This window comes from Leptonychotes weddellii, chromosome 1 (genome assembly GCF_054177405.1).
Source record: "Leptonychotes weddellii isolate Sample4059 chromosome 1, ASM5417740v2, whole genome shotgun sequence".
In the NCBI taxonomy this organism is placed as follows: domain Eukaryota; kingdom Metazoa; phylum Chordata; class Mammalia; order Carnivora; family Phocidae; genus Leptonychotes; species Leptonychotes weddellii.
In genome coordinates this window covers 8537531-8565384 of record NC_138369.1, presented here as the reverse complement: position 1 = coordinate 8565384, position 27854 = coordinate 8537531, and the positions used below count along the sequence as shown (strand labels likewise).

The 27854-nt window shown below is 42.3% G+C and overlaps 1 protein-coding gene across 3 annotated transcripts in view; it reads left to right on the top strand.

The window, feature by feature from the left end:
- Positions 1-597: 597 nt before the first annotated feature.
- ADGRE3 (adhesion G protein-coupled receptor E3) overlaps positions 598-27854 on the top strand; it is a 43710-nt gene continuing 16453 nt past the window's right edge. For all 3 annotated transcript variants that reach the window (XM_081814185.1, XM_081814192.1, XM_081814183.1), the window contains exons 1-9: positions 598-713; positions 3716-3871; positions 7758-7828; positions 13736-13919; positions 16547-16666; positions 21773-21957; positions 24117-24284; positions 26933-27130; positions 27419-27654. In XM_081814185.1, coding sequence (XP_081670311.1) covers positions 668-713; positions 3716-3871; positions 7758-7828; positions 13736-13919; positions 16547-16666; positions 21773-21957; positions 24117-24284; positions 26933-27130; positions 27419-27654 — 1364 coding nt within the window. In that variant the 5' untranslated portion in view covers positions 598-667. The remainder of the gene's footprint in view (positions 714-3715; positions 3872-7757; positions 7829-13735; positions 13920-16546; positions 16667-21772; positions 21958-24116; positions 24285-26932; positions 27131-27418; positions 27655-27854) is intronic.

Below are 27854 nucleotides of genomic sequence, written 5' to 3'. Positions count from 1 at the left end.
TTAAGACATTTGTGCAAAGACAGATGGCTGGTAAGTGGCAGAGTCAGAATCGAACCCAGGGTCTTTTTTTTTTATTATTATTTTTTTTTAAGATTTGATTTATTTGCGAGAGAGACAATGAGAGACAGAGAGCATGAGAGGGAGGAGGGTCAGAGGGAGAAGCAGACTCCCTGCTGAGCAGGGAGCCCGATGTGGGACTCGATCCCGGGACTCCAGGATCATGACCCAAGCCGAAGGCAGTCGCTTAACCAACTGAGCCACCCAGGCGCCCCAAACCCAGGGTCTTAACCAATTCATTCCCCTTTTTATAAATTCTGCAATGATCTTGAGAATAGCACAATTTTATCACATTGAAATTTTTGTGTTAAAATTAATTTAACTGCCAACCTCAGTCTTTATCATGAAAACAAATCTCTTTTTTCTGTAACTTGGGTTTGGTATCTCTCATTTTTCAATGTACTGAGATCTCACAAGAGGAAAAGGGTGTAGACTTCCTGATCCTCAAGAGGCCCTGGTCAGAGGAAAAAGGAAATGATAACAGGACATCTCTTAACCCCAGCGGATGTTTGACCTGTTCCTCCTTCTCCCTGCAGCTCCCTGTAAATGCCCCCAGAATGCTGACTGTGTCAACAACACTTACTGTACATGCAAACATGGATACACTTCTATGAATGGGAAGGAATTCTTCACATTTCCCTTGGCTACATGTGAAGGTAAGGGATAATTTTCGAACCACCCAGAGGCGGGTGTGGAAGGGAGACAGCATAGGGATCTTGGGGAGGCAACTGCCAATAATGTGCACTGCTAAAAAAATATCTACCAACTCCACCCTCATCAAGAAAGAAATGCTTTCATGAAATCAGCATTTCCTCTTTATTTTTTTTAAGAGAGAGAGAGCATGAGTGGAGGGTGGAGGTAGGGGCAGAGGGAGAGAGAGAGAGAATCCCAAGCAAGCTCCATGCCCAGCAGAGGCTCGATCTCACAACCCTGAGATCATGATCTGAGCTGAAACCAAGAGTACAATGCTTAACTGACTAAGTGACCCAACCATCCCATCATTTCCCTTTATTTATTTGGAAGTCCTAATATACTTTTCCACCCCATTCATGGCTACCTTCTCTTAACTTCATAATCAAACATGTCTTTCTCTACTATTATTTTTTTAAACTCATCACTTATTTCCCCTTCCAAGATGCACTGCTTTCCCCATCATTTCATGTGAAGGGGATGAGAGTACCCTCACTGTGATGAGCACTGAGTAACATACAGAATTGTCGAATCACCATATTGCCCACCTGGAAATAATATAACACTGTATGTTAATTATACTAGCATTTTTTAAAAAAGATGCTTCATTTCACCCTCACTTCCCCTCCCCCAGTAAAGAGATGAGATCTTTAAAATACTGTAATTTCACCCCAACCCCATCTCCCCTGCCACACCCCCCATGATTTTAACTTTATCTCAAGGTTCACTGCTCACCCCTGCTTCCTCTTACCTTCATTTCCCCCTTTGTTGAGGTTTCTGTACTTCCTAGTTTCATACTTGTTAATTTGTTGTTTGTTTGGAGCACTTCCTCACATGCTTTCTTCAAACTGGCCCACATAGCTAATGTCTCTCTCCATGAATGCATCATCTCGCATTTCTTTGGCTCTAACGAGTAGGTTCAATCCTGCCTTGGTGGGGGACATTTTGTTCCATCCTCTTCTCCAAGTGATCCATCAGTGAATATCCCAGTGATCACAGAACCAACTGTCTTCAAGCTTACAGGGTTGCAGACAAAACTTCCAACACCAGTCTGAGTCTCATCCCTTTGTAGTGACTTCTGTCTCAGGCTTAGGTTTCTTGCAGACGCCCCAGGAAGAACATCCTTGCTTTTCATTGGCTAGGGGTGCAACATGAAAGCTGGAAGGAAGCTGGAGGGGAGAGTGCCTGGGAGATGGGAACGAGACGGCCTCCTCCAAAGAGAATGGTTGTTGAGCGGGCAACCGAGAGCATCTGCTCTGCTATATCACAATCTGAAAATTCCCAACTTCATATTTGCCATACCAGATTGGGAAATCACACATCTTCACTACCCACCTGACATTTGTAGAGGGGCTCAGGACTGGAGACACATTGACTTAATCAAGACATTCTAACTCAATTAGTTAATCTAGCAAGTGTATTACTCTGCTTGGGCTGCTATGACAAAACACCACAGACCGGGTGGCTTAAACAACAGAAATTTATTTTCCCCACAGTTCTGGAAGCTGGGAAGCCCAAGGTCAAGGTTCTGGCAGTTCCACTTTCTCAGGAGGCCTCTCTTCCTGGCTTGAAGATGCCTGTCTTCTTGCTCTATCTTCACATGGTCTTTCCTCACTCTGTTCACACAGTGGTCAGGCAGGTGGAGAAGCTCTCTTGTCTCTTCTACAGACACTAATCCTAACAGATCAAGGCCCCATTCTTATTACCTCATTTAACCTCAGTTACATCCTTAGAGGCCCCATTTCCAAATACAGCCACACTGGGAGTTAGGGTTTCAACACATTGAATTGAGGGGACGTACATACAGTTCATAACAGCAGACATAGTCAGTTTCCCACTTATATGCTCTCAGCACTTGCCATTCTTTTGCATATCAAGTCTAAGGCTCTCTCTGGGTACTGGAGACCACTCAGTTCATGCTCAGGACAGGTGGAAGTACTGGAGAGTTAACTATCCCTGCAAGCACTTCTCTGCCAATGAATGTGAAGATTTGGCAGATAAAAGCATTGTCAATAATGGCCAAATTATGGAAAGAGCCCAAACGTCCATCAACTGTGAATGGATAAAGAAGATGTGAGATAGATATATAGATATAGATATAGATATATAGATATAGATATATATACACAATGGAATATTACTCAGCCATCAAAAAGAATGAAATCTTGCCATTTGCAATGACATGGATGGAGCTAGAATGTATTATGCTAAGCAAAATAAGTCAGTCAGAGAAAGACAAATACCATATGATTTCACCCATGTGGAATTTAAGAAACAAAACAGAGGAGCATAGGGGAAGGGGGGAAAAAAGAGAGAGGGAGGCACACCATAAGAGACTCTTAACTACAGAGAACAAATTGAGGGTTGCTGGAGGAGAGGTGGGTGGGGGATGGGCTAGATGGGTGATGGGGATTGAGGAGGACATTTGTTGTAATGAGCACTGGGTGTTGTATGTAACTGATGAATCACTAAATACTATTCCCAAAACCAATATTACACTATGTGTTAACCAACTACAATTTAAATAAAAACTTAAAAGAAAAAAAGATTTGGCAGATAAATACCCCAGCCCCCTCACCCCTCAGGGAGTCACTCTGCAGCATGTGCTCTACACTGCCTCCCAGAGGGTCCCAGAGGAATCGAGTCCCAATTGCCCACAATGGAAACTTCCCTCTTTACTTTCTGTCTGGCTTTCCCTGTCTCATTTCACCACTTCCCTTCCAGTGTTTTCTGGGGTCACCTCCCACATAAAGTACTTGAACATGAATTCCTGTCTCAGTGTCTGCTTCTGAGAGAATCCAACCAAAGTCAAAGAGGAAAGGGAAGAACAAAGACAACCCACTACCTTAACTGAGTTGTCCTGGAAAGTCAGGACAGATTGGGTGGAGAGGGTATAGCCTCTGGAACATATTACATGTTCCATAGATCTCTGTCAAATTAATGGCCAAATTGCTCTTTTGTGTTCCAGATATTGATGAATGTAAACCACCCATTAGTATATATTGTGGAGCAAATGCTGCATGTCAGAATGTTGATGGAGGTTTCCACTGTCGCTGTAATCCTGGATACCAACTCCTCTCTGGGGGTACTCAATTCCAGATTTCCAGTGAAAACACTTGTCAAAGTAAGGAAATTCTTGTCTTCTTGTCTCCCTTCTTATTTTTCATTGAGTCTAATGCCAGAAAATATATGTGTGTGTGTGTGTGTGTGTGTGTGTGTGTGTGTGTGTGTGGTGAAGCTAGTACATGTTTCCATTTTCTGGAGGTAAATGGATGATGGAAAGAGGAGACAAAAGGAAAGAAGGAAGTTTAGAGAAATAATGAGGTTAATAAGACAAGTGGACTTTGGAAATGGGGGTGACAATGTGCTGACTGAGACAGGATTTTTTGAATTGCAAAGAGGAGCACACTCAGGCTAACTTAAACAGAAAAGATGAGTTTATGAAAAGGATGCATGGATATGTCTTGGAACTCAAGAACAAGAACACAGCAGAGCTTCTGGAATGAACTGAAACGGAGACTTCACACTATCAAGACACCCCAGGCTCTGAAGCTCTTTGGGTCTACTCCTTTCTTCTTTTTCATTGCAAAATGACTTTCTCTGCCTTCTTAGCCCACAGGACAGGAAATATGGCCACCAACAAGTCCAAATTTTACCATTGTTAATGATCAAACCACCGAAGAGAGATCAACTGACTCTCTTTTGGACCTAATTGTAAATACTTTGGAAATGTACCAATTAGTCCAGTTTGAGTTATATGCCCACCCTTGGATCTGTGTCCAGGGGGAGGCACCATCTTGTATAAGCATGAACACTCTCTTGGAAGCCACATAGACAGGGAAATCCATGCACAAGAAATATGGGAGATGTAACTGGGAGACACAAGGGGAAGATGGTGGGGTAGGGACATCCTGAGCTCACCTCCTCCCTTGAACACACCAAGGCCGCAACTACATATAGAGCAACTCTCTCTGAGAGTGACATAAAGACTAGCAGAGCATCTCTTCCACAGCTAAAGATAGAGATAAAGCCACATCAAGAAGGGTAGGAGAAGCAAAGAGATGGTCAGGTCAGGAACCAAAACCCCCAGTGCAGCAACAACAAGCTGGAATGTTACAAGTGCAAAGGTTCTCCCTGAGCAGCAAGGAGTTCAAGCTCTCACTCACCTGGGGACCTGCACCAGGAAGGCAAGCCCCCATATGGTCTGGCTTTGAAAATCAATAGGTCATATCTATCAATAATTACTTTAAATCTAAATGCTCCAATCAAAAGACATAAGGTAGTTGAATGGATTAAATAAAAGATCCATCTATATGCTGCCTACAAGAGACTTACTTCAGACCTAAACACATACACAGATTGAAAGTGAGGGGATGGACAAAGGTATTCAAGCAAATGTAAACAAACAAGCAAACAAAAAGCTAGGGTAGTGATACTTATATGAGACAAAATAAACTTCGAAACAAAGACTGTCATTACATAACGATAAAGGGATCAATCCAACAAGAGGATATAACAATTGCAAATATCTATGTACCCAACATAGGAGCATCTAAATATATAAGGCAAATTTTAACAGACATAAAGGGAGAAATTGACAGTAATACAATAATAGTTGGGCACTTTATTTTTTTTAAGAAAATTTTATTTATTCATTCGAGACATGGAGATACAAAGAAAGAGAGAGAACATGAGCAGGCGGAGAAACAGAGGGAGGGGAAGAAGCAGGCCCCCCGCTGAGCAGGGAGCCCAATGTGGGGCTCGATCCCAGGACCCTGGGATCATAAGCCGAGCCAAAGGCAGACGCTTAACCATCTGAGTCACCCAGCCGCCCCATAGTTGGGCACTTTAATACTCCACTTACATCAATGGGTAGATCATCCAGACTGAAAATCAATAAGGAAATAGTGGCTTTAAATAATCTCTGAACCCAACATGAGGCTTGAACTCATGACCCTGAGATCAAGAATCACATGCTCTACCAACTGAGCCAGGCAGGAACCTCTGACCTAAAATCTTTGCGACATAGTAAAAGCAGTTCTAAGAAAGAAGTTTCTTTCTTAGAACTACCTCAAGAGACAAGAAAAATCTCAAACAATAAAACCTTACACCTAAAGGAATAGAAAAAAAAAAAAATAAGAAGAACAAAGCCCAAAGTTAGTAGAAGGAAGGAAATAATAAAGATCAGAGCAGAAATAAATTAAACAGAGACCAAAAAAAAAAAAGCAATAGGAAAAAGTTAATGAAACAAGACTGGGTTCTTTGAAAAGATAAACAAGTATTAAACCTGTAGCCAGGCTCATCAAGAAAAAAAGAAATTAATTAATTCATTAAATCAGCAGATACACCTCCCAGGGTGTATACCCCATGGGGCTGTTGCAAAGATTAATTGAGGCATAAGTGGAACAGTACCATACAGACCACTTAAGACAGTGTCTACAAATGTTTGCTAATATGATTCACATTTCATCTGATTCTCCAATATATATATATATGGACTCCCTCTCCTTGGGCAGAAGACATGAATAAACATTTCTCCAAAGAAGACATACAATGGTCAAGAGACACATGAAAAAATGCTCAACATCATTCGGCATCAGGGAAATCCAAATCAAAACCTCAATGAGATACCACCTCACACCAGTCAGAATGGCTAAAATTAATGTCAGGAAATGACAGATGTTGGCAGGGATGTGGAGAAAGGGGAACCCTCCTACACTGTTGGTGGGAATGCAAGCTGGTGCAGCCACTCTGGAAAACAGTATGGAGGTTCCTCAAAAAGTTGAAAATAGAGCTACCATATGACCCAGCAATTGCACTACTGGGTATTTACCCCAAAGGTACAAATGTAATGATCCAAAGGGGCACGAGCACCCCAATGTTTATAGCAGCAATGTCCACAATAGCCAAACTATGTAAAGAGCCCAGATGTCCATCAACAGATGAATGGATAAAGAAGATGTGGTATATATATATACAATGGAATATTATGTAGCCATCAAAAAATGAAATTTTGCCATTTGCAACAATGTGGATGGAGCTAGAGGGTATTATGCTAAGCGAAATAAGTCAATCAGAGAAAGACAATTATCATATGATCTCATTGATATGTGGAATTTAAGAAACAAGGCAGAGGATCATAGGGGAAGGGAGGAAAAAATGAAACAAGACTAAACCAGAGAGGGAGACAAACCATAAGGCACTCTTAATCTCAGGAAACAAACTGAGGGTTGCTGGAGTGGTGGGGGCGGGAGGGGTGGGGTGGCTGGGTGATGGACATTGGGGAGGGTATGTACTATGGTGAGCGCTGTCAACTGCATTAAGACTGATGAATCACAGACCCGTACCTCTGAAACAAATAATACATTATATGTTAATAAAAAAATAAAATATAATGTTTTAAGTGGTTAAACTTGCAAAAAAAAAAAAAAGATATGAGTTCAAAAGAAAAAAAAGGACAAACAAAAACCAGACTCTTGGGGTGCCTGGGTGGCTCAGTTGGTTAAGCGACTGCCTTTAGCTCAGGTCGTGATCCCAGGGTCCTGAGATCGAGGTCCACATCAGGCTCCCTGCTAAGGGGAGAGCCTGCTTCTCCCTCTCCCTCTGCCCACTGCTCTGCTTACTTGTGCCCTCTCTCTCTGTGTCAAATAAATACATAAAATCTTTAAAAAAAAAAAAAAAAAACAGACTCTTAACTATAGAGAACAAACCAGTGGTTGCCAGAGGGGAGGTGAGTGAGGGGATGGGTGGACTACGTGATGAGGATGAAGAGTACACTTATCCTGATGAGCACTAAGTAATGTACAGAATTGTTGAATCACTATATTGGACACCTGAAACTAATAGAATACTGTGTGTTAATGATACTGGAATTTTAAAATTAATAAATAAAAAATTTTTAAATAAAAAAATAGAGTATGAGTTCAGCCCCTCTTTTCACCTTCCTGTCCACCTCTCCACCCTTTTACTCTCGGTTCCAACAAAAACATCCCTTGATTTTTTTTTTACAGAAACCACTTCCTCAGCAACAACCAAAGGCATGAAGGATGTGAGCATAAGCCCAGTCCTTGAACCCAGCCAGGTAACAAATGTTTACAAACCCCAAAATTAGCAGGTGGAGGTGGATACTATATATTATATGTCCACTATACACTGTATACCATCTGTGTATCATAAATGTGTGACATGTCATATATATTATATATTACATGTTATGGTATGTACTATATGTTAATATAATAGTTTTTAATTATAGTATAATAGAAATTAATTATAACAATAGTACAATGTTACATATAATTTATATTATGTATAACTGAAATATATAAATATACCACTATTTATCGCTATATGTATATTGCTATATATCTCACAGTAGAGATAGAGTGTGTATGTACATATGGATGTGTGTGTGTGTGCATGCACACGTGTGTGTATACTGCCCCCTAAAGATAGGATCCATCCCAGACCAAGAAAGACAGACTAAGTGAAACTGTATTAGGGGCACCTGGGTGGCTCAGTCGTTAAACATCTGCCTTTGGTTCAGGTCATGATCCTGGGGTCCTGGGATCGAGCCCCGCATCAGACTCTCTGCTCTGCGGGAAGCCTGCTTATCCCTCTCCCACTCCCCTCTGCTTGTGTTCCCTCTCTCGCTGTCTCTCTCTCTGTCAAATAAATAAATAAAATCTTTAAAAAAAAAAAAAAAGAAAGAAGAAACTGTATTAGGGTATGCTGAGCTGCTACAACAAAGAGGCCCAAATATCCAACAGCTTTAAAAAGATGGATCTTTATTACTTTCTGAGTTAACGGTCCAGGCTGGTGAAAGGACTCTGCTCCATGAGGCCATTAAGGGTACTCACATTCTTCCCATACTGCTGCTCCACCATCCCCTGGCATCTTGTCCTCAATGACATGACCAAAACTGGGTTGCTGCAATGTGGTATTTGTACCAGTGGATAGAGGGGAGATGAGTCCAGGGCAATTTGCCTAGAGCACAAAGTGAAGAGGGGAGAGTGGAGAAAAGGGATACATCTACTCACTTGATTATATGCTAATGAAGTTGTGATAATTTCCTTGGAGATCTGTCTTAAAGCAACAACCCAGAAGTCGAAGGTATCACGGCAAAACCTAGCTGCAAGGGAAGCTGGGACAACGTGGTCTGTATATGGGGAACATGGTCCAGGAAAAATTTTAAGGAATTCATTCAATTAGTAAAAGGAAGGGGGAGGGGAACAGATATTGTAGGCAGTTACAAAAGACAGACCAAGAAAGTGCCTGTTAAAACAGAGGAGCATAGAGGAAGGGAGGGAAAAATAGAATGGGACAAAATCAGAGAGGGAGATAAACCATAAGAGACTCTTAACCATAGGAAACAAACTGAGGGTTGCTGGAGGGGTGAGGGCTGGGAGGATGTGGTAACTGGGTGATGATCATTAAGGACGGCATGTGATGTAATGAGCACTGGGTGTTGTATGCAACTGATGAATCACTAAATTCTACCTCTGAAACTAATAATACACTATATGTTAATTAACTGAATTTAAATAAAATTGAATTAAATTAAAAAAAAAAAAAGAAAGTGCCTGTTAGGTAGTAATCACTTAGTGTCTCTGTAAACTGACTCTGAATGTTAACAGAGAGAATGACCCATGTCTCCAAGAACCTAAAGTCTAGCAGAATGGGCTCATCCCTTCCTCTCCCTACTCCCCACCCTCACCCTGCTCTACTCCAAAGGGACCATTCACATCTTGCCCTCCAAGCTCCAGGCCTCCAAGTACATGCTGTTCTCTCCGCCTGCAACTCTGTTCCCAGTTCCTCACCTGGCTGGCTTCCTTCTACCCTTCTCTGCTCAAGACTCAATTCAGGTTTCACATCCCCCTGGATGACCTCCCTAAACCCTTCCATATGAGTTTATATCATGTTCTTCCCCATGTTCTTCTGTGGAGGTTAGAAGTGTAGACAGCGGTTCAAATCACAGCACCACAGTGACAAGTAACATGGGCAAAATGACACAGCCCTCTGTATTAGTCAGTGTTCTCCAGAGAAACAGAACCAATAAGAGACATAGATAAAAAAGATTTGTTATAAAAAATTCATTCATGCAATTATGGAGGCTGACATGTCCCAAGTTCTGCAGTGAACAAGCTAGAGATCTAGGAGAACCAATGGTGTCATTCCAGTTCAACTCCAGAGACCTGAGACCATGGAGAGCTGATGTTTCAGGCAAGCCTGAACAACAACAAAAAAAAACAGTGTCCCAGCTTTTCACTCAATCAGTCAGGCATTCAGGCAGGAGATAATTCCCTCTTACTCAGACATCTTGTTCTGTTCGGGCCCTCCACTGACTGGATGAGGCCCACTAAAATTGGGAAGGGCAATCTGCTTTACTCCATCTACCCATTCAAATGTTCATTTCATCCAGAAACACTCTCACAGACACACCCAGAATCATGCTTGACCAAATATATCTGGGTACCCACTGGCCCAGCCAAGCTGACACATAAAATTAACCATCACACTCTGCAAGATTGATTTACTCATCCGTAAGATGGGGGTCATCATGGCACCTACCTCCTTGGAAGGATGGGAAGGTTAGATGAAATACTATATGTAGAGTACTTAGCACAGTGCCTGGTCCAGAGTACACCTGCCATCCAGGCTATCCATTGTTACCTCTGGTGGACTCAACATTTCCATGATGTGTCATCACCACCTAGACAGTGAGCTTCTTGAGGGCAGGAATCAGCCCAAGCCCACACTGGGAGTTCAACAAGTGTCCATGGAAGTCATGAACAAATAATCATGTAATTAACAGGAACATTTCATTATGAAGTTTCATTGCCCATTTCCTCAAAAATTTAAACATAATATTCCCATATGACCCAGCAATTCCACTCCTAAGAATATACCCAAGAGAATTGAAAGCAGAGACTCAGATACCTGCATGCCCATGTTCCTAGCAGCAGTATTCATGGTAGCCAAAAGGAAGAAAGAGATCAGATGTCCATCAACAGATGAATGGATTTGTTTTAAAGTAGTATATCCATACAGTGGAATATTATTCAGTCATAAAAAGGAATAAAGTTCTGATTCATGTTACAACATGGATAAACCTTGAAACCATCATGCTGGGTGCAAGAAACCAGACACAAAGGTCACACGGTGTAGGATTCCATTTCTATGACGTGTCCAGAACAGGCAAATCCACAGAAACAGAAAGCAGATTAGTGGTTGCCAGAGCCCAGGAGAAGGAAAAATGGGAAGTGATTGCTTAATGGGTTTTATCTCAGGATGACGGAAATGTTCTGGAACTACATAGAGGTGGTGGTTGCACAACATTGTGCATATACTAAATTGCTACTTCGTTGTATACTTTAAAAGGGTGCATTTCATGTTGTGTGAAGTTCACCTCAATTAACAAATGCATTGCCAGAAAAAGGTACAAAGTCTTCATGCTGGATCAGACTCTACAATAGTGGTAGCATGGAGGACATTAGGAGAAGGAAGGGAAAAATGAAGGGGGTGGAATCGGAGGGTGAGATGAACCATGAGAGACTATGGAATTCAAGAAACAAACTGAGGGTTTTAGAGGGGAAGGGGAAGAGGGTGGGGGGATGGGTTAGCACGGTGATGGGTATCAAGGAGGGCATGTATTGCATGGAGCACTGGGTATTATATGCAAACAATGAATCATGGATCACTACATCAAAAACTAATGACGTATTGTACGGTGACTAACATAACATAATAAAATAAAATAATAAATAAATAAAAATAAAAAATACAATAGCAATTCTGAAGGGCAAATGCTCTGGTGCCTACTCTGTACGAATGAGTTTAAACCAAGATGATTTCAGCTGTCATTTAGAGGACTAAGGTATGTTTTCTATATTGGGCAGGAATGGGAGGCTGCTTGTAAACTAGCAAATTCAGCTCAGAATTTCCACAAAGACTCAGACCGAAAGAGCAAAACCTTGAAAAGATTCATTTGAACCCTGGTTCTGAATGTTTCTCCAGCCTTTTTGATATATCACTCTGCTTATAACTCTTTTGTGCGATAGCATTTTCCTCCCAAGGCATTCATGCAGCCCATGAACACTTGCTGAGCACCTGCATTTGCCAAGGACTGTTCTAGGTACCATTTTGTGAGCAAGACAAAGTCCCTATCCTATCCAGTACTTTGCTGTCTAGTACTTTAACATACAGGCATACCTCATGTCATTGTGCTTCATTTTATTGTACTTGCACTGCGATTTTTACAAATTGAAGGTTTAGGGAACCCCGCATGGAACAAGTCTATTGGTGACATTTTTCCAACAGCGTTTGCTCACTTCATGTCTCTGTGGCACATTCTGATAATTCTCACGGTATTTCAAACTTTTTCATTATTATCATATTGGTTGTGGTGATCTGTGATCAGTGATTACGACTCGCTGAAAGCTCAGGTGAGCATTAGCATTTCTTAGCAATAAAGTGTTTTTAGTTAAGGTTTGCACATTGCTTATTTTTATTCATTGATTGATTCATTGGCTTTTTTTAAGTTTTTATTTTAAGTCCAGTTAGTTAACATACAGTGTTATATTAGTTTTAGGTATACAATATAGTGACTCAGCACTCCCACACATTACCTGGTGCTCATGGGTGAAATAGGTGATGGGGATTAAGGAGTGCACCTGTCGTGATGAGCACCAGGTAATGTAAGGTTTGTACGTTTTTTAGACAGAATGTTGTTGCACACTTAAAAGACTACAGTATAGTGTAAACAAAACTTTTATATGTTCTGGGAAACCAAAAACTTTATTTGAATAGCTTTACCGCGATATTCACTTTATTGCGGGAGTCTGGAACCAAACCTACAGTACCTCTGAAGTGTGTCTGTGCCCACAAATCCCCTCAGGATCTTGTTAAAGTGCAGATTTGGACTCAGTCCCCCAGGAGGCTGCATTCCAAATGGGCGGCCAGGTGATGCTCATGCTGCCACCACGAAGACCACACTTTAAGTACAAGGATGTGGGGGTTCGCATAAAAATCTTCTTTCCAATCACCTATATTACAATTAGATTATGCCTATATTTATAAAACTTCACCTTGGCTCTCCATTCTTCTCCCCTCTGGTTCATCACTTTGCTTTACTTCTTAGATAAATTTCTTGACTTAAAAAGACCAGTTAGAGGGGCGCCTGGGTGGCTCAGTTGGTTAAGCGACTGCCTTCGGCTCAGGTCATGATCCTGGAGTCCCGGGATCGAGTCCCGCATCGAGTCCCGCATCGGGCTCCCTGCTCGGCGGGGAGTCTGCTTCTCCCTCTCCCGCTCCCCCCTCTTGTGCTCTTTCTCTCTCTCACTCTCTCTCTCAAATAAATAAATAAAATCTTTAAAAAAAAAAAAAAAGGCCAGTTAGAATGTCTGAGCTATAACTCTACTTCTCATTTTCTCAGCTTTGGCTCCACTGACACTTGAGCTTGGGTCACTTTCCGGAGAGGGCAGGGGAGGCACGGCCCTGTGCATTGTAAGTTGTTGAGGAGCATCCCTGGCCCCCACCCACTAGATACCAGTAGCATCCCTCAGTGCGGGGGATGTCTCCAGACATTACCAAATGTCCCCGAGGGGTCAAAATCGCCCTAATGGAGAACCACTGGTCTATTTCTGGCAACCTTACCACTTCCCTGTTGGTAAAAGATGTTCATAATAACTAACCCTCATCTAGTGTGTACCAGGCACAGACACTGTTCTAAAAAGGTAGCATCTCTTAATTCATTTAATAACTCCAAATGCTCTATGGGGTCCTTTTATTGTCCCTATCTTAATATGGGGAAACTGAGGCACAGAGAAATTGGGTGATTTTTCCAAGTTCACACAGCCTTTCAATGGTGGATCAGGATTGAAACCGGGTCCTCTGGCTCCAGAAGCTGCTTTCTTGTGCTTTCGACTTTCCCTCAGGGTGTGGGATCTATCAGATTGGATTTGTATTCTTATTCTTTGTATCTTCAAAGCTGCAACATGTTGCTGAGATATTCGAGTCACTTCTCGCTAATAACACTCTACCGGGAACGGGAGAGAAGAGCAAAGTCGCATCTTGGGCCACAAATGTTCTCCAGACCGTGGAATCAAATGCTCTAGAAACTGCCTTGAAATCCCCGGAGCAAAAAATCCAGAAAATCCGCAACAGTACTGTGGGTAAGAAGAGGATATGGCCTGATGCACACAGGGGGTTCATTATAAGCTGGAGTCTGGGTTACACAATTAGAAAAATAAATACCCTGCCTGGGTCCACTTATACAGACTTCTAGAAAATGCAAGTTAACCTATAGTGATGGGTGGAGGGGGGAGGAGGGAGAAAATTTGAGGAGACTGTTGGGTATGAAAGACATGTTCAGTACCTTGATTATGGGGTTGGTTTCACAGGAATATAGTATATACACAGGTATATACACTCAGTAAAACTCATCAAATTGTACACTCTATTATGTGCAATTTATTACACATTAATCACGGCTCCATAGACCTGTTCAAAAAAAAGAAAGAAAGGGGGTGCCTGGGTGGCTTGGTTGGTTAAGCGGCTGCTTTCAGCTCAGGTCAAGATCTTGGGGTCCTGAGATCGAGTCCTGTGTCAGTCTCCCCTGCTCGTGCTCTCTCTGCTCTCTCACTCACTCGCTCTCTCTCTCAAATAAATAAATAAAATCTTCTAAAAACAAAAAGAAAGAAAGAAAAGATTGCCAATCGTTTCCAGTCCTGAGTCTGGGATTTTGGCTTCAAAGTAGTTTTTTGGGTTTTTGTTGTTGTTGTTGTTTTTTAATCTGAAGCCTAATACCTACTGGCACATATCACAGTTCCATCCCAGAAGGAACAACTTACTGCATATCTTTTAAATAAAAATACTTTTATCATACTTGTCATACATAGTCATAACATAACCACGTGACGAGAGACTATGGTAAATAGTTTGATCTTCGTAATCATTTCGCTATTTTATTTATTTATTTATTTATTTTTAAAGATTTTATTTGACAGAGAGAGACACAGCGAGAGAGGGAACACAAGCAGGGGGAGCGGGAGAGGGAGAAGCAGGCTTCCCGCGGAGCAGGGAGCCCGATGCGGGGCCCGATTCCAGGACCCTGGGACCACAACCCGAGCCGAAGGCAGTCGCCCAACCAACTGAGCCACCCAGGCGCCCGATTTCGCTATTTTAAAAAATAAAAATAAATAAATATCATAGCAAAGCCAAGTATTAAATTTAAAAAAAAAGAAAAAAACACATAGACAAAACTAAATTTAGAACAGCCAAATCTGCCCACAACCCAATCTTCCTATCCTATAACCATGTAGATGCATGTCTGATGCAGATGCATATTTGCTGTGTATGTGACGTTGTACATACAATTTTCACTTATTACATCACCAGCCTCTCTCCGTGTAAATTATATACATCATCATTCCCTACATTATTGTCTTCAATGGTTTATCAAATTGCATTGTATATAATTTATTTATACTGTATATTTATTTATACTGTATTTATTTCCCTATTCTGGGAAATGTGGGTTGTTGCCAAATAACCCCGTGAACAGACCATTGAAAATTTATCTGTGTATATTTTTTTGATATTTTCTTAGGATAAATTCATAGAGGAAGAATCATTAGGTCAAGGAGAAAAGAAACATTTTATAGACTTTGATACATATCACTATATTGGCCTCCAGAAATGCTCTTTGCTGTGCTTTTTATTCAGCCCAGGGATATCAATGGATTGGTGTATGCCTAACTAATCATTTTGCTTCACCAATTTGTATGATGAGATAGTTTACACTCTATAAAAATAATAATAAATTTTTATAAATTTTTAAATAAATAAAATAAAATCCCATGCCTAACCTTCTTAGGAAACTGGAATCAGGACGTATTCATTCATTTCATTCATTCATTCATTCATTTCATTCAAAATTAAACCGTTTTTCAGATTACAATAGCTCTCATCTTTCCTGATCTGGCCAGGTCCTAACTGATGGGGCAGACCATTGCCCTCACCTCATTGGGTTTCACTTCCCTCATCTGTGAATGGGCAGACACAGCAGGAACCCGACTGTACCCATCACCCAGTTTCAACACTTTCAAACTCACAGCCAGCCTCCAGCCGTCTGCTAATATTTAAGTTAAATATTTTCATGAGCTTGTTTCTTGATGGCAATTCTCCTGTGACTTCATTTGCATTGGAAGCATGGTTCCCTGTTACAGAGATAAGCTGTCAATTATTAAATCAATTCCTCCTTGTTGAACATTTAGATAATTTCCTATTTTTCACACTATCATCTCTGCTGCTGAAAACTTTTTGTAGCTAAATCTACCCGCCCGTCCATGATTGTTTTCTGAGAATTAATTCCTAGAAACAGAATTGTTGCTTCAAAGATGACTGCTAGAGGGGGCGCTACCACTCTTGACTTCGGTTCAGGCCATGTTCTCAGGGTCGTGAGATCAAGCGCCGTTATCAGACTCCACGCCAAGCATGGAGCCTGCTTAAGATTCTCTCCCCGCCCCTGCCCCTCCCCCTGCTCATACTCTCTCTCTCTCAATAAGTAAATAAATAAAGTCTTTTTTTAAAAAAAGATGAGTGCTAGAGAACTTTAGTTAAGAACTTGTTTCAGGAGTTAGGGTCTTACCTCGTTTGGATAAGGGTCCCTCATGGGGTTATTTGACAAGGTACAGCCTGGAACATCCTAGACATTCAGTAAATGTAACCTGTCCATGTTGCTATGCACATTTTTAAAGCTTATAATAATGGCAAACTTGATTGTTGCTTTTCTCACCAGCTATTGAAACTCGAGTTGTTACAGACAATTGCTCTGAAGAAGGAAAGATCTTCAGCTTGAACGCCCACATGAACTCAGTGGACATCCACTGCAATGACATTGTGCAGGAAAACATACAAGGTACACACAGAGGCTGTATTCAGAACCCCTAAGACACACAGATCAGTATCATTGTATGAGTCACAAGGAGAGTCGCCAACAGGCTCCTTCCTAATGAGTTTGTTACCCTAAGACTGTGTCATTTGAGTCTTTTCCTTAAAAATCTTCCCCAAGTGAAGGCTTTCTATTCTTCAGCATGGAAGACACTTCTCTGCAATTTGGGGGCAGTTCTGTCCTGGTCTCAGTTGACGTTCACCCAAACGCAGTCCCCGAGAAAAGTGTAAGTTTATTTGGGAGGTGATTCCAGGAAGCATCAGTCGGTGTATTAGTCAGGGTTTCCCAGAGAAACAGAATCAATATGGTGTAGGGGGCAGTGGGATAAAGAGAGAGAGAAATGGAGACAGAGATTTTAAGAAATTAGCTCCTGTGATTGTGGATGGTAGCAAGTCTAAAATCTAGCCAGCAGGCTGGCTAGAGACCCAGGGAAGAGTTGATGTTGTAACTGTAGACAAAGACAGGCTATAGGCAGAATTCCCTCTTATTTGGGAGAAGAGAGTCTTTTTCTTAAGGCCTTCAGCTGATTGGAGGAGGCCCAACCACATGGTGGAGGGTAATCTGCTTTACTCAAAGTCTATTGATTTAAATGTTACTCTCGTCTTAAAAAATGCCTTTACAGCGACACCCTGACTCATGTTTGACCCAATATCTGGGTAGTATGGCCTAGCCACATTGACACATAAAATTAACCATCCCAGTATGGGAGAAAAGAAATGAGACAGGGAAGAGGAGACAGCCAATACAGGTATTATTATGGTAGTGAGTAGGTCACTGCTGGTGGTAAATGTGACTCATCCCACTGAGCTCTCCCATTCAAGGAGGGAGAGCTGCTCTGATCCATCAGTGGTTGAGGGCCCTGCCATTCTGCCCTGTGTACCAATCCAACACATTCACTGCAGGGAATGCTCCCAGGCAGAGAGTTGCAGTTGCTTGCAGGAGAATTCATCGGCATGTAAGGAACCCAAGAGTGCCAAGCGAATTAAGTTAGGGTGCCTACAGCATTTGCTACAGCCTGTGTATGAAGGAACGGATTGTTACTATTAATTGTCCCGGTGTTGCCAGACTTTCTGATTTTTCAAGAGAAATTGGGTTGGTTGCATGAATACCTTCAATTTTTAAATTTGGTCTTACAATAGCTGCCTTACCATTATAACTGCTATAGCATGACAAATGGGGTCTTAAATCCAATCCTATAAACGTGGGATACAGCTGGTCTGTACTATCAGTGAAAGGCCCCGAGTAAAGGCATCAAAATGTGGACAACTAACCACATGCTGAACTGAGGAAGTGTCGTGAGACAATTAGTTCCTATCACTTCCTCTCCTCCCCCAAGAAGATAAGAACTTGAATCTGCCTCGTTTGAGAATGGGCCAGGTGGAGGATGGAAGCCAACCTCCAACCACACAAGTTCATGCTTGCCTTGTCACCAGGAGTTTTGTTCTAAAACTCACAATTTGTAGAGAGTGTGCAAGACTTCACAGTGCAAGCCAAACAAAGCACATCTGCAGCCCCACATGTTCTCCGATCACATTCTGGGATACTGGGGATTAGGATTTCACATGTGAATTCAAAGAGGACACAACTCAGCTCATAAGAACTTCCTCTGCTGAATTGTTTAAGTAAGTCACAGACATCGTAATGTGATTGCATGTGCCTGAAGGGGCACCTGGCATAAAAGTGCCCAGTGGAGGACTATTTACCCTCCCCCAGTGGGCCCTATAGTCTCACCTCCGAGCATTTCCATTGGCTGCTCCTCTACCAGGAATGCCAACCACCAGGCCACTGGGTGAACTATTACTCTTCAACATGGTTCAGCTTTCACCTCCTCCATGAAGCCTCCCAGGACTGCCCACTTCCACCACAACACCAAAGTCAGGCCCTCCCTCCTCTGCACTACCCCCAGCCTCTTGAACTTGCCTTATCCTGGCATCTAACATGTTGTGTTGTATCTAGATTGCCATGTCCTTGTCTCCCCCACCATGCTGGAATCCCCATAAGGATGGCAATCATGAATTATTTTTCTCTAGAGTCACCATTACAGGCTCATTACATAGAGAACAGTGATGAATGTTCTCTGAATTAAATCCACGTTTAGGTGGAGGTCTCAATGTTCCTAAGGAAAGAAAAGAACCCATTGACCGATGTGTGACAAGCTCCCAGAGGGACATTTCTCTGTCCTTCACGTCCTGTCTAGGGCAGGAGCCTTCTTTGTCATGGGGGCCACCCTGTGCCCTGTAGGATGATGAGCAGCACCTCTGGCCTTTATTCACTAGACACCAGAAACAAATACCCAGTGTGGCAACCAAAAATGCGTCCAGACATTGCCCAATGTCCCCAGAGGGGGCAGAATCATCCCCCCACCCCCAATTGAGAACTGCTCGTGGAGAGCGACCTTATAATTGACCTTCAAACAGTAACAACTTTAAGACTGAAAGGAGGTGCTATCGAATTACACCCAGACACCCATCAGAGGTAACACGAGACATACAATCCCATGACACCCCCTCCCTGTAAAACATCTCAGAGAACAAAACCCAGGCCACCGGAAGCTGACCGTGAACACCTACAGCCACCCTTCTCTTTTCTGCTTGTGCTTTTGCTCCTAACCAGAATACTTCAGCCCAAAAATAAGCTATTACTAAGCACAAGAACAGATGGACATATCACCTGCCCATCTTTTCCAAACCACCTACCACTGTTTCATTCTGACAAATGGAAACTGTCATTAATCCGGAGAAACAGCAATGAATTGCTTCTGATTCCCCAGGCAGGACCAGAGAAGCCTGATTAGAGAAACCTAGGAGGAATTTATTCCAATAGGATGGGCTGCATAGCTAGTAAATGACAAAGCTGGGATTTTAATCCAGAAACCTATTAACCTATTTCCTGTCTCTACAATCCTAACTGCTTCATATATATGGCCTCGGCAGTGTGGACTTCTTGGCGGCTACAAAGAATAAAGAAAACTTATTGACATCGGAATATGGTCATAACATCCTATAATCCTATAACCCACCATATTCAAACTAACTACAAATACATATGTTTGTTTATATATATATGTTAGTAACTAACATATATAACACATATATATGTATATGTTGTATGTATATATTATATATTATATATATATAAACAAGAGAAATTTATTTTCTCACAGTTCTGGAGGCTAGCAGTCGGAGATCAAGGCATTGGCAGGGTTGGTATCTTCCGAGATCTCTCTCTCTGGCAGATGGCCACCTTCTCCCCGTGTCTTCACATGGTCTTTTTTCTGCGTGTATATCCCTGGTCTCTCTTTGTGCGTGCAGATTTCTTCTTCTTTACTCTTCAATCCAGGTCAGCTTTCACCTCCTCCATGAGGCCTCCCAGGACTGCCCACTTCCATCACAGCACCAAAGTCAGGCCCTCTCTCCTCTGGCCCTATCTTTATAAAGGCCCTGTCTTCAAACACAGTCACATTCTCAAGTACTATGGGTTCAGACTTCAACTTAATTTTGGGGGGGGGGACACAATTTGGTGCATAACACTATCCTACTGATATATGTCATGTGTATGTCCTTCTAATATATAATAGAATTATAAATACATGATATAAATATAGCCTGTACACATATATTTAGTCTATTAAAGTATGTTAACAACAACAAAAAAATGGTCTAAAAAAAAAAAAGTATGTTAAATTGGGTCACCTGGGTGACTCAGTCGGTTGAGTGTCCGACTCTTGATTTTGACTCAGGTCAGGATCTCGGGGTCGTAAAATAGAGCCCTGTGTCAGGCTCTGAACTGGTCGTGGAGTCTGCTTAAGATTGTCTCTCTCCTTCTGCCCACCCCCCCAAATAAAAAAAAATAAAGTATGTTAAATTATGGCTTTCCTTTGCTTAAACTGCCTTAAAATAAAAGCAAAAGTCCTCCTCAAGATTCATAAAGCCCTGCAGGATCTGCCCCCTCACCTCCTCCCACTCTTGCACACACACACTTCTTCAGCCACACTGGCCTCCTCCCTGTTCCCTGAACCAGCTGGGCACGTTCAAGTCTCAGGACTTTGTCCCTGTTATATCAGATCTACCTAGAACATTCTTCTATGTGGCCATGTGGCCCCCCCTCCCTTCACACTGCTGTCTGAAATCTGTCTGAAATAGCATCCTCCAAGTCTCTCTGTCCTCCCTTACCTCACTTAATTTTCTCCCTAGGACCGATCGTTTCCTGACATACACTTTTACTGATTTGTTTATATTTGTTTGTCTCTCTCCTGCATCAGAAAGATCTGTAAGAGCAGAAATGGTTTCTTTGTCCCCCACTGTATCCCCAGAATAGTGTCTGGACCCTAGTAGGCATTCCATCAAAAAAAAAAAAAAAGTTGAATAAATGAATAGATAGATAGGGGTAGTGGCCTAAATTTCTATACACATTATTTTTTTCTAGATCTGGTTTACATATATAATATATGGGAGAAGATGATCACATTCATACGTACATACAAAGAGATAGCCATACATGTAACCCACCTGTTAATGGATTTCTTTAAGTCCAGTCTCAACATTATGCTTCATTTGAAAGGAATGCAAAACCAATTCTAAAAGTCTTGAAAAATAAATCAGCCTTTCCAGAAGTCTCTTCAGGAAGCGGAATGACATCACGGAAAACTTACCTAACTCCCTAAGCTTCCTCTTCAAGCCTGACCCTTCTGGCTCCTCTCCTCCTCCCTCGAAATTCCATCTGCCTCTTCTTTGCCCTCCTCCCATCTTATTTGATGCATTTTCTCCTAAGGCTACAGCCATGTCCTTTCTGATGCAAATCAGCGTAACCTCTCTTTGTTTGTCCAGTTCTTCTCTTCCCCCACCAGGTTTTACCCCCTTCAATACAAAAAAGGGTTCAAGACCACAAACACACTGTCTGTCTCAGAGGTGAGAAAGGGAGAGACGGTGAGAATCTCTATTTCATTTGACCCTCATATAGGTGACTATGCGTGCGTATGTATACTTGTGTGTACATCATGTGTGCGAGCATGGTAGGTGTGGGAAAGGAATGATGGCACTTTTAAAGACCCCCCCCTTTTTTCTGTTTTCTCAGGTCCCACGGCAATTGCCTTTATTTCTTATTCTTCTCTTGGAACCCTCATAAACGCAACATTTTTTGAAGAGGCAAATGAGAAAGACCGAGTTTACCTGAACTCCCAGGTAGTGAGTGCTGCTATTGGACCCCAAAGGAACATATCTCTCTCCAAGTCTGTGATTCTGAGTTTTCAGCATGTGAAGGTGGGTCAGAGCTGCATTTGAACTTGCTTAGGTTTCTTGGAGGTAGAGTGAACAATGTGCGTATACCCTCGCCAGTCAGTGCCTCTGGGCTGTGCTGTCCAATCAATACCTTAGCGAGGAGCCTCGTGTGGCAATTGAGCATTTGAAACTTGGTGCATCTGAATTGAGAATTTGAAGACTTAGTATTTCTGGATTTAGACTTGGTAGTTCCAGATTTTGAAGCCCTCATAAGAAAAAAAGCATGCAAAATATCTCATTAATAACTTTTTAAGGGGCACCTGTGTGGCTCAGTCGGTTAAGCATCTGCCTTCGGCTCAGGTCATGATCTCAGGGTCCTGGAATTGAGCCCCATGTCAGGCTCCCTGTTCAGCAGGGAGTCTGCTTCTCCCTCTACCTCTGTCCCTTCCCCCCTGCTCATGCTCTCTCTCTCTGTCTCTCAAATAAATAAATAAAATCTTTGAAAAAATAAATAAAATATTTTTAAGAAAAATAATATTTATATTGATTGCATATATTGATTTATATTGACATACTAAAAGATACTGTTTTGAATATAGTGGGTTAAATAAAATGTATTATTAAAATTAATTTGAAATGTTTCTTTAGCTTTTTTAATATGGCTAGCCGAAAATTTCAAATTACACAAGTAGCTCACATGATATTTCTCTTGGGCAGCATGATTCTAGTGCGTGGGATTATTTTAGTTGGAGGTACCTCCAATTTTATTCTGTGAAATTTGAACTGAGACATGTTATTCATTCCCACACGAAAGCCTGGTATTAATTATTAGACTACATAACTTGATCGGAAAAAAATTTTTATTTAATTCATTCCCTTTTCCCCTTCTCTGCCCAAACTCTTAAAGACAGGAAGGTCAGTAGCCAGACCCAGATGTAATAAAATTCATCTGTTCCCTTGCCTTTCAGCTTTGTCATGAAAGTAAGAGTTGAAAGAAATCCTGCCATTTGCAACAACATGGATGAATCTTGAGGGTATTATGCTAAGTGAAATAAGTCAGGCAGAGAAAGACAGATACTGTATGGTCTTACTTATATGTAGAATTTCAAAAAGCCAAACTCATAGACACAGGTATTTTTGGTTACCTGGGGGGTGGGGGGGATGGGAGAGAAAAAGTGCAGAAGGTCAAAGGTACAAACTTCCAGTTACAAGTAGAATAAGTTCCGGGGATTTAATTAACTAGAGCATGATAGCTCTAGTTAAGAATAATATATTGCATACCTGAAAGTTGCTGAGAGAGTAGATTTTAAGTTGTCGCCACAAAATAAAAATTGTAACTACATGAGGTGATGGATATTAACTAACTTCATTTTGCAATATATGTATATGTCAAAAACTTATGTTATATACCTTACACTTACATAATTTATATGTCAGTCATAGCTCAATAAAGCTGGAAAAAATAGATAAAATTATATTTTAATTTTAAACAAAATAAGAATGGGGGGAGTAGGAAATGTAGGATTTCTCTATCGGATGCATAAAACCTAAGTATGAAATTTTTCATATATGGCATGGGGCAGTGGGAGTGGAGCAAGAAATCTGGAGATGGTCTAGTGGATTATCAAAGGAGATACAGCCCCCCAACGGGAGAATGTGTGACTCATCTTCTTGGCCCCATGAAGTGATGCTCTGGAAACCCTTGGGACAAAAAGAAGAGGTTGAAGGCTAATTCTATTCTCTCCCTCTTCATTTCTTCCCTAAACTTCCCCTCTCGTTGCGTGAGCAATTTTTGTGTTGTAAGGGGTCAGGGACAGAATTGGTGTGAAGAAATCAGGGAAATTTGTCTTAGAGAGTGTTTAGGAGAAAACTCTGTACGAGCCACAGACTTTTTTATTTATTTACTGTTTTGTTTTGTTTTTGTCTGACTTCCATGGTGGGGGATAAAATCCTGAAACCAGTGACATCCTGTAAAATTCTGGCTCCCAGAGGGCCTTGATCTTGTTTTATGGTATGTGGAACCCCAACAGAGCTGGGACTATGGGAGCAGGTGTCCTGGCACCCATTCTCTTCACTTGAAATAGAAATCACCTGAGTCACTTCTAAGCCGCGTATCTCCTCGCTTGCCACCCCGGTGTAGACGGACATTCTGAGAGTTGTCCCTCCCAAGGAAGAACATGATGAGCCCTTTCTACTTTCAGAGGAAGCGCAATAAAGGAAAGGCCTTCTGCGTGTACTGGAAGAGCACAGGGGGCCACGGCCAGTGGTCCAGGGACGGCTGTTTCCTGATCCAAGTGAACAAAAGTCACACCATATGCAACTCCACCCACCTGTCCAGTTTTGCTGTCCTCATGGCCTTAACCAGCCAGGTACAATGTATACATTTAATTCGTCCGGCTAATTCTGTGTGAGCTCCTGCTGGATAAGTACCCTTTTAAAAAGGGGGGGGGAGGGGCGCCTGGGTGGCTCAGTTGGTTAAGCGACTGCTTTCGGCTCAGGTCATGATCCTGGAGTCCCGGGATCGAGTCCGCATCTGGGCTCCCTGCTCGGCAGGGAGTCTGCTTCTCCCTCTGACCTTCCCCCCTCTCATGTGCTCTCTCTCTCAAATAAATAAATAAAATCTTTAAAAAAATTAAATTAAATTAAATTAAATAAATGAATGGGGCACCTGGTTGGCTCAGCCGGTTAAGCATCTGCCTTCGGCTCAGGTCATGATCCTGGACTCCCTGGATCGAGTCCCGCATCGGGCTCCCTGCTCGGCAGGGAGCCTGCTTCTCCCTCTGACCCTCCCCCCTCTCATGTGCTCTCTCTCTCTCATTCTCTCTGTCTCAAATAAATAAATAAAATCTTTTAAAAAAATAAAATAAAAAAATAAAAAAGGGGGGGAAACACAAGGGACTAGAGTGAGGGATTGCAGAAAGCATGCTGCTTTCCATAGAAAGGTCAGGGTGGCCTCTGTAAGAATTAAGCATTTGAGCTGCAAGCTGAATACTGAGTCAGTGGTACTGCGACATGGGTGAGCCTCGAAAACATCGCGCTGAGTGAAAGACGTCAGACACAAAGGGCTACCTGTTGTATGGTTCCACTTATATGAAATGTCCAGAATAAGCAAACCCAGAGAGTCAGAAAGTAGATTACTGGTTGCCAGGGACTGGGGGAGGAAGAAACGGGGGTAAGTGCTTAATGGACACGGGATTGCTGTATGATGTTCCCTTGCAGGGCTGTACTACAATTTACTTATCCGTTCTACAGTTAATGTGCATCTAGGTTGTTTCCCCACTGGGGGCTATTAAAAGCAATGCTACAGGTGGATGGGGATCAGCTAGATGGGGGATGGGTATTAAGGAGTGCACTTGTTATGATGAGCACTGGGTGTTGTATGTAAGTGATGAATCACTGAATTCTACTCCTAACACCAATATTATACAGTACGTCAACTAACTAGAATTTGATTAAAAATTTGAAAGGAAAAAAGAAAGCAAGGCTACTTTTCTGGGATGAGGCTTAGAAAATCCCATGTGGGACCCCCCAGGGTGACAAGAAAGCAACATTCTCCAGATGGTGTAGCTACCAGATTGTGTAGCCTCTGTTATCATGGGTTTCTGAGTGACTGTGTGGAGCAGAGTATATTTCCATCTGTACAAAGTTTAGAAACAGACACAACTAAGCCATATTCTCAGGGGTTGCATACTTCAGTGGTGAAACTATAAAGATAGGCAGGAACTGCTTATCATAAAAGGATCCTGGTTACCTCTGAGGAAAAAGGTGTTTTGCAATTGGAAAGAGCTTCTGGGGTAATGTCTACAAACTAATGATCTTACAAATCATTTAATAATTTTTAATCATGTGATACATTTATGTGTATGCTCTTTTCTGTATGTGTGTTATATTTCACAATTTTTTAAGGTTAAAAAAGCAAAGGATTAAAAAGTTCTATAAAGTGATATTGAAACAAGTGAAAATCTGCATATCCTTATAAGGGATGGCAACTATCATTTCCTACTTGTGAGTCTTATCAGTCTGAGTGGCTCACCAGATTCCTGGCTCCTGTCTTTAAGGAGATGAGTCGCCAAGAGCTGAATTATACAGATGTCTTAGCTTGGGATCTCCTAAAGGCAGATCCTGAGACAAAAATTTGAAGGCGAGTAGTTTCTCTAGGAGGTTACCCCAAGACACATCAGTAGGACAATAAGGAAGTAAGACAGAGAAGAGTAGGCAGCCAGTAAAGGATGTGTTAAAGAGAAAGTTACCCCCATGGACAACTGGGACTCAATCCCATTGGTTACTTCTGGGAGATATCACAGAACATGCATCTCAGAGCCTTCCCACATAAAGGTGAGGGAGCTGAGGTATTTATCCACCAATGCCATTACTTTTATTGCTTGAGGGCAGCTTTCAAGGGGCATTAACATCCTGGTATTTGTGACTCCTTCTGGCACGTCCAAGCATGTTCGTGTGTCAGGAGAAATACTCTCAGGCAGGGTCACTGGATTTCACAGAAAGCAGCCAAAGGGCAGATACCAATGAGTGTGAAGAGATTAATAGCCTCTGCTACACGGGGCTTCCTGCAGCTCTTGGGTGCAAGACTTAGCCTAGCATATTCATTCATTTCAAGGTGAGTCTGCTATACAACATAGAGTCCATAGTTAATACAGAATTGTGGACTTAAAAACTTATTAAGAGAGTAGATCTCATGTTGTTTCTTATCACAGAAAGAAAAAAGCAAAAAGACACAAGATCTTGGAGGTGATGGATACGTTTATTACCTTGATTGTGGTGATGGCATCATAGATATGTGCTTATGTCCAAACTCATCAAAATGTGTGCATTCAATTAGCATATTATTTTGTATATTAGGTATCCCTCAATAAAGCTGGGGGAAAAAGACTTAGTCTGACAGATACTTCTTACACTCTCTGTCATCTGGAGTCATGCCTATGTTTGGGATGCCCCATTCCAAGGGGGAGGGGGATTAATCCTGGAGACTGACCATGATGTCCTCTTTGCTGGGTCCCAGGAGGAGGATTCCATGCTGGTTGTGATCACCTGTGTGGGGCTGAGCATCTCTCTGCTGTGCCTCCTCCTGGCAGCCCTCACCTTCCTGCTGTGCAAAGCCATCCAGAACACCAGCACCTCGATCCACCTGCAGCTCTCAATCTGCCTCTTCCTGGCCCAGTTGCTCTTCCTCACGGCCATCAACCAGACCGAGATCAAGGTACTGACATTGTCACAGAGGAGCCCCTGCCCTGTCCCAGGGGTGCTCAGTTCATGGAGCCGTGCTGCACTGATACCTTAATAAAATGGCCTCGGGTCCAGGGAGTTTGGAGGGGTAGGTAGCCTATTTCACATTGACTAATGAATGGAAGACATTAGGAGACAAACCCTCTCCTGACAACTCGACCATATACATGAGAGTTCTCTTCAATGGCAAAGTATGGGAAAGGTCCTGGGGTCACCCTCCTCCCTGATAGTCCCTCCTGGTGACATCTTTCTCCTCCCCCAGGTGCTGTGTGCCATCATTGCGGGTGCCCTACACTATCTCTACCTGGCGTCCTTCACCTGGATGCTGCTGGAGGGTCTGAATCTCTTCCTCACTGCACGCAACCTGACAGTGGTCAACTACTCCAGTGTGAGCAAGCTCATGAAGAAGCTCATGTTCCCCGTGGGCTATGGGGTCCCAGCTATAATTGTGGCCATTTCTGCTGTGATCAAGTCTGACCTTTATGGAACACCTGATCGGTGAGCTCAAGTCTCATTCTATGCTGTGGACAGTTTTAAGGGCAGTGTTAACGATGATGATTGGGATATCCACGTTGAAACCACTCCCCTTTCCCCTCAGCTGTAACAGCTCTAACCTCTTTCCCGGTGAGGCGAGAAAGATGACAGTAAAAGTGTGGAAGGTTTGGGGTGCTTGGGTGGCTCAGTCTGTTAAGCATCTG